This window comes from Silene latifolia, chromosome 1, assembly GCF_048544455.1.
Source record: "Silene latifolia isolate original U9 population chromosome 1, ASM4854445v1, whole genome shotgun sequence".
Taxonomy (NCBI): domain Eukaryota; kingdom Viridiplantae; phylum Streptophyta; class Magnoliopsida; order Caryophyllales; family Caryophyllaceae; genus Silene; species Silene latifolia.
In genome coordinates, this window is record NC_133526.1 from 9256125 (window position 1) to 9264103 (window position 7979).

A 7979-nucleotide genomic window follows, 5' to 3' on the forward strand; every position below is an offset into this window, starting at 1 on the left:
ATAAAATAATCACAAAACCGTGTCTTATTTGTTTCAGACGGAATTGGCCGTATGAAAGAATTTGCGTTATTCAAAAACTACACAAGAACTTTTTTAAGATTTGAGTTTTGACAAGGAGCCCAAGTTATTGAGATATAAACTATTTTGGCATTCACAAATCCTTATTTTTGACGTATATATCCATCGCAAGCTTGCGACAAGTCAAATACTATTCATATGGGTAGATAAGACAAAAGCAAAGTGCATAGAAAGTAGCATTCTATTTTGTCTTATCTACGCACATGGATACTACTCGACCCGTCGCAAGATTATGACAAAGATGCCCGTCACAAGGGAGACTTGCTGGAATTCACAAATTCTCATTTGCCTGTTTGCAAGGACTTTTAAAAATCTATACTCAAACAAGTTTACCTAACCAACAATACAACAAATACAAACAATACTTGTACAATCACTGGATTGAATCCTCTTCTTTTTTTTTCCAGAGAATAACCTCTCTTTTTTGGTTGGACATGTTTCCCTCTATTGAATTTGTAGTAATACAATACAAATTCTTCCATCTCAGCATAAACGTCAACATACAAAATCATGTACAGGAATATCCTAATTCCCTACCTATCTTAGACGCAGAAATAACACTAACCTTCCTAAATCATGAATTATGCCAACTTCCTCGAGAATTTACCGACTAATTGCTAAGCTATTTCCCGCATTCTAATGCCTAAGCTCATTGCGTAACAATTCTATCTACTATCATCACTAGCTGACAGTTACGTGTTCTAATCTGACATCGTCAAGGGCTTTTGAAGCATCGGAAGTAAAACTTTCCAATGACTCAAAGATAGGAATCAAACCTGCTTGAATGGATCGTGACACCGCGTCATGGACTAATTTAATTGCTTCCTTGTGACCTGCTCTCTCCTCTCTTACCCTTTGCCTCATTGAGTCTAAATCGACCTTGAGATCATCGAGGGGAGAAATCCCACTGTCAGAAGCAACTATCGAAAGGCTATTCTTGTCGGACAATGCGTCATCATGCTCATGTCCTTTTCTTTGCCTCTCAACCCTAATTGCTCGGATTTGTTTCTCAAAATCTGTGTATATGTTATCAGCCTTGAGTCTCCGACGTTGCTCTTCATCTTGCCTCTCCCATAATTGATGCAAACTTGAGGCAAAATCATTCATTGCTGTTTGTACTTGTGACTCAGATACTCTTTCCATGGCTTGTTTCCAGTCATGGCATATCACAAACACAGGTGGGGCCCCAATCCGGCCGGGAGAAAAGGGCATGACACCATCTGCTGTCTCTTCTGGTTCATATTGGATGCACCTTTCGAGCCAGCGATTCAAAGTCTTGGCATAGGATCTTTGCATCTCGATCCAGTTGTTAAAATGTTGGCCCCACTTCAGTAGCTCTGCTTCAAGCTGAATGGTGGCCCGGACGCTTGAATCTTTTCTCAACCCTGTATTTGCTCTGAGAGCACGGGTTTTACTCTCTAGGATAGCCTGAAATTGTTTCTGATGACATTTGAGCATCAACTTCCACATCTTTCTCAATCTGAAAATGATGTGCCGGTTAATTAGATACCACAATAACTAATTTCATCTTTGAAACAAACATTAGCGATAGAACGTCTATGAAGTAATCCTTATGCCCATGAATAAAAATTTATCCAATTTTGGGTGTTCACTAATAAAGCTCACTCATGTTATGCGCGATCATTATGGTTTCTCGTTTGCATTAACATGTAACAATGTTCCTTATTTTTGGTGCAAAATAAAACAAGGAAGATGATTCATAGACGGAATGAGAAGATTTTTTTTCTCCAACTCTCCATGAAGACTTCCGTGCACATATTAACTCAGCTTCATATAACAAATACCGCACCACTGACCTTCTAGGCTTTTAGGCTTCTAGGCTTCCCACTCCCGCCCCAAGAAAAGAAATAATTTATTAGGACAACAAATTTATCTTATGAACTAGATAATTCAAGGCATCAATCATCCAATTAAGATAGATCCAGTAACCTGACAGCAATAATTCCCTAGTGAAACAACATAGTGAATTGAGGTCTGACTAGACACAAACCAAGTTTCACTTCGATACCTTGTCAAACAGTGGACATGATAAATAGTAAAGAAATGGATCTCATACCCATAAACTAATTCCTTCAGTTGAGGTTGAAGTTCCTCGTCCCTTAATTTGTGTATCCTGTTGGAGATGAAGTCCACAGCTCTGACACTAACATTGATTTTGGTCAACAACTTCCTTATCGAGAACTGCGTAGCTTCAATCTTACTAGTCTCAGCTCCTTGTTCATCTAAAGTTTTAAGCTTCTTGCACTGCTTCTCATACATAAGTCTAAGTTTCTCTTCATCCTAAAATCAGCACAATGCCCTAAACAAATTGAGCGACAATGTAACAGAAGTGTACTATAAAATACAGATCAGAAATTCAGAACACAGATATGAAACATGATACAAACTTCATCTGACATTCAAAACGACAAAAAGTTTCAGGTAGATCAATACAACCAGCATACGACAATTACTTGAATAGTTGAATCCATAAGCAAACAGCTGTTGAGAAGTTAAGAATACAAACCAAACAGAAGGGCGGTATAAGTAAAGCCACAGTCAAAAGAAGCACGGGGGAGAAACAATATGAATTTTGCCCCAATAAACTTGTTCTTCACTTAAATGCACAGGAAGAGTGAGGTTACAAACCAGTAGAAGACCTAACTGAGAAGTTATTGAAGATGTTAATGAACAAGCGCACATATCAGACTACTACAACTACATAAAATAGACACCAAATGACATGACAAAATAAGGTTCTCTATAGTCCCTTGAGAGTTCTACAAGGCTCTTCACCTTTAAAAGTCAACAAAAGTCGTTTAACTAAGAAATGGTTAGCAAATGTCTTGTTTTCGAGATATGAACCACAGCCTTTCCCTTATTGGCAATGTATAGAACCGGTTACAATCATTGTCACTATAAATTCCACCAACTGCAAAGATGGTGTTCACTGCTAACTGCTAAGACACAAACCGTGTTGGTAGAGACATGGCAGGGCACGGGGAGGATAGAGTGAACTGGATAATAACAATTTAAGGACCTAAATGAGTTGTACAATCATCATGCAGTGAGCCACAGAATTTATACATGAACATTACCTTAACTTCCTTGTAGAGTTTCTTCTCCCACACATATAATTTATCCAGCGTTGATGCAAGGCTGCGAGAGTTCAACTCCTCAGGATACCCTGTAGCACCAGATGGGGAGTGGAATGATGACAATGATGTGGAACACATCTTCGCTAGCATTACTGAAAAGACAATTATTTATGCTCCTAATTAGCGAAGATGAATGACGTCATGCCTAATTCAACTTTAGAATTAGAAATATTCCTATCTACTAAAAAAATATGTAGCTGTTAAAAATTAAAAGCGTCTGCGTAAGTTCAAACAAAGCATTGTTATCAAAGTCAACACCCAGCACGTCCTTTCAGGCATGTTTGGTACAATTTCTCTGTTTTCTAACAAAAAGTTTTGCTACCGTCATATGATATTCCTACAGCAAGCAAGAGTAGCAAGTGCCGGTAATCAATAGCAATTGCACATTAGACAAGTAAAGGGGGAAGAGTATCACAGTAATTGAAAGTACCTTTGAGAAAGGTGGAGCGTGATCTATAAGGCTCTCTGCCTACTTCAAGCAGAGTGGATACTTCTTTGCCATAATCCGTAGCTGCCTCAAATTCATCCTTGATCTCCCTAACAACCTCTCTGAGGTCCCGTGTTCCATCAGCCGACAATGTGGTCAAGCTACTAGGCATAGATGATTGCACCTCATGAGATGGACCCACACTTCCCTCTACTTCAAAGCTCACGCCTTTCTTCTTAAGATACACACGCTCTTGCTTTTTCTCTTCCTCTAACTCGTGCTCATGGAAGTAATCATGCTCATGGTCCTCCCCACTACTAGAAAGTGTGCCAACGCTAGCCTCCGTCTCTGGACTGAAGCTACTCCCTTCCACCTCTCTCTCCTCATCGACAACCTCCAATTCCGGCTCTTGCTCAACAAAAGGCCTCCGTTTAGAGCTACCCTCATGAAAATTATCAGTATTACTGCTAACATTACGCACATTATTAGTATTAGTATTGCCCCTCGACCCTTTATTTTTAAGGGGAATCTCATGAACATGATCCTGAAAATGCACTGTTTTATTACCCTTTTGAGGAGCTACCTTTTTGGTATTGGACATAGGGAAACTCACCTCAGTCTCAGTCTCCTCTTCCAAATCAGGAATACCTTCCCTCTCCCTAACCTCCCTCGAATCAGGACTACTTGAATTCGACTCGTACTCACCCACCCCACCCCCATACCCATACATTCCCGGCTGCTGTTCACCACCATAAAAACCACCCCCACCTACACCCACACCCACTCCTACTCCACCACTCTCAAAACTCTCAAAGGGATTAAAGTAATCCCAAGCAGACACCTTAGGAGATGGCGGTGTAGGTGGCCGCGCTTTCATCTGCTGTTGCTGCTGCTGTTGTTGTCGATCTTCCCTATGATTAACTACATTCTGAGAACCATCATTATACGAATAAATAGGATTGTTGACATGCTTAGGTTGCTCATAAAAAACAGATGGTATCCTAGTCGACGATTTCTTCATATAATAACTGGTATAAGTAGTACCATTTCCCGTATTCGAACCAAAACCATATGAAGTTCCCGTACCCGTACCCGTATTACTGCTATCATTATTATAATTATCATAATCATAATTACCACTATAATATCCTCCCGTACCATATTGGGGGGGATAATTAGGGTTAGAGTAAGCATTAAACCCAGAATTATTACCATAATTAGAAAAATTACCACTAAATCCAGCATTACCATAATTACCATAATCACCATAAGCATTAGCACTAGGATAACCATACGAAGTAGAAGGATCAAAAGAATAGTACGGCGGAGGCGGTCCGGGATCTGGAATATACGATATCCCCGGCTGCGGCGGCGGCAACGACGACGGCTCAACTCCTCCTCTACTCCTCCCTTTCTTCTCCTTCCCCCCTCCCTCCGCCGCCGCCGCCGCCTTCTTACGGTGGCCGTGCTGATGACCATGCTCTACATGCTCATCCTCGCCGGAAGACGACCAATGCAGGTGATCGTGATCATTATCGCCGCCGTGATCCTCCGCCTTAGACGGCGGCTTCTTCTTCTTCTTGAAGTCATCGGAAGGGATAGTGAGCACCGGCGAGGAGAGAGAAGAGATTGAAGACGACGACGAAGGTGATGACGTCACTAAAACCAGCTCTTCCTCGACGAAACGCCATAACGTGTCGCCTACGGAAGAGAGGTGAGCAAAGTATGCCACGTGTGCGGCGGCGAGGGAGAAGCGGTGGTCGGCGGCGGATTTAAGAAGGTGTTTTCTTTCTCTACAGAGTTTAACGAGAGTTTGATGTTGGTAGTCGTCTTCTAACTTTGATCCACCACAACCCATCAAATTAACTCGTAATCGTAATGGTTCGCACAACGAGTCACAATGACAAACTTCTTGTTGTTACGACTAGTGATAGTGGAGTGAAGTAGAAGGATGAGTAAAATCATGATACTCTTATTCCCATAAGAGTACCAGTTAATTTAAATTAAATTAAATTAATTAATTAATTGAATGCGGGGATTACGATGCAGCTGTGTCTGTATTATCTACACAGATCTTAGTAATTAACTAATTAATTGATTTGGAGTTATCGTGGTGGCGGAGTGGTGTTAATTTAGGGAGGGAAATTGTGGGTATTACTGAACAGTAAGAGAATCGACAAATAGTACAAGTTTGAAAAGAAAAAGAAGAAACAAGAGGAAGAAGGGGAATTAAATGAAAGCGTGGAGTTTGATGAAAGTGCTCTAGTTGAGGCCTTGAGGATTCTGGTACATGTATACCCCACCACTTTCATCTTTGGATCCTGCTTCCTTTCTTTTTTTCTTTTTTCTAGAATTTCCAATAGCAAAGATTATGGTTTAAGATGGAAAGGGTTCTTCCTAGATCTTACGACGGGTCAGATAAATATCCGTAAAAGTAATAATTAGTCCCCATAATTTTGGTCAATTGTCAGATTAGGCCTTATAATTTACAAATGTAGTAATTAGGCTCCATAATTTTGATAAAAAGTGAAATTCAATCCAATTTTTTATTTTCAACCAAAATTGTACTAAAAAATTCAATTTTATTCATCAACACAATTTATAAGTATGCAATAAAACTTATTAAAAATTTAAAATTGTGTATGCAATTTATTACACATTGTTGGAAACAAATATTTGATTGAATTAAATAAAATTGGAAACTTGTAAACGTACACTCTCATATGTATGTGAATTATAATAAAATTAGTAAAAAAATATTAAAAAAATTCTAAAATTTATGTTAATAGATAAATACTTTTAAAATGTTAATAATTATTTAGTGTACAATGAACTTATATATAAAATGATTTAATAATATGATTTAAGTTAAAAGGAGAAATTGAGTTAGATTTCACTTTTTGCCAAAGTTATGGCGCCTAATTACTACATTTGTAAGTTATGGGGCTTAATCTCACAATTGGATAAAGTTATGGGGACTAATTACCACTTTCGTGGATAAATATCACATGACAGGATAAATTGCCTAAAAAATATCAAAATTTTGTCGTTGTTATCATTATCTGCTGATATTTAGATTGGAAATTTCATCTTAAACAAGATTTATTGGAAAAAAAATTCTTTACAAAACAAGTATTTTCCTAATTATAACAAATTGTATAGTCCATATAAAAATTCAGACTCATGAATATTTATTTTATTTATTTTTCGATTGAATTATATGAGGTGCATGACCTAGATTGTGAGGTAGTTGTATCATTAAAAAACCCGTCTTTATTTGATATTTGTAATTAATTAAATTGGATTATCTCATATTTTCATTGTCACTTGAATTATATGAGGTGCACAACCTTATTATGAGACGGAACGTGTAGCTAGTCTAGAAAAAAAATTGAAAGAAAAATAGAAACAGAGAAAATGCGATGGGAAATGTCAATCAAGTTAGTCTTTTTTAAGACAAATTTATTTATCTTAATATTAAAACAGGTCAAATATCATACTACATGGCCATATAAGACAAAGATATACTCCGCATGTCTTAATATTAAGTCGGTCAAATATCATACTACATGAACATAATAAGACAAATCTTTAGTTTTGTTTTTCGCAATTGCTAAATCCAACACGCTATTTTACTCAATCCAACACATTTTGCCCGTTTTTTCCACCAGTACCCTTCATTTAAAAAAAGAAAAGAAAAACAAAAAAAAAAGCACCCAAATTTTCAATCCCGACAACCCATCACCCTCCCCACCAGCACCGGCCGCCTGCCCTCGGCGCCGACCTCCTTCCGCCTCGCCGTCAACTCCATCCCAACCTCGCCGTCTATCCAACACCTTCATTACGGCTAAAGGTAAATCAAATGCAAACACCTTCGATGTGTCTGAGTCTAGGCGATGAGCATGGTGGACAGAGGGCGGTCAGCGCGGGTAAGGGGGCAGGGAGGGGTGATCGGTGCGGGGATGGGGCGGCGATGGGTGGTCGGCGGTGGCAGTGGTGGGTGAGGGTTGTTGGCGGTTGGTTGTTGCTGGAGATTTTTTTTGGGATTTTTGATTTCTTTATCTGTGAGAGTGAGAAATTAGGGTTAGAAATGAGGGGGGTAGACTTGGAATAAGATGAAAAAATGTGCGGGATTTAGTAAAATTGTGTGCGGGATTTAGCACGTCCCTTGTTTTTCTTGATGCAACCTGTTTTTGTCTTATTTATTTTATATAGACATATTAAAGTTGTCTTAAACTTGTGACAAATATGATCCTAAATGAGAATTTGTGAAAAAACAAAAGACCATGAAAGGAGACTTTTAGTTGTTGTTGAGT

The 7979-nt window shown here is 38.7% G+C and overlaps 1 protein-coding gene across 3 annotated transcripts; it reads right to left on the reverse strand.

Annotated features, from left to right (window-relative positions):
* Positions 1 to 455: 455 nt before the first annotated feature.
* LOC141597067 (uncharacterized) lies at positions 456 to 5927 on the reverse strand. Of its 3 annotated transcripts, none has more exons than XM_074417415.1 (4): positions 3667 to 5927; positions 3177 to 3265; positions 2156 to 2379; positions 456 to 1558 (listed from the first exon to the last, which is right to left on the reverse strand). In XM_074417415.1, exons 1-4 carry the CDS (start codon positions 5519 to 5521, stop codon positions 760 to 762), a joined length of 2967 nt encoding a protein of 988 aa, XP_074273516.1. In that variant the 5' UTR covers positions 5522 to 5927; the 3' UTR covers positions 456 to 759. The 3 variants fall into 3 exon arrangements, with proteins under 3 accessions (XP_074273516.1, XP_074273508.1, XP_074273500.1); XM_074417407.1 differs by having other exon boundaries at positions 3177 to 3328; XM_074417399.1 differs by having other exon boundaries at positions 456 to 1596; positions 2059 to 2379; positions 3667 to 5850.
* Between the last annotated feature and the right edge of the window lie 2052 nt (positions 5928 to 7979).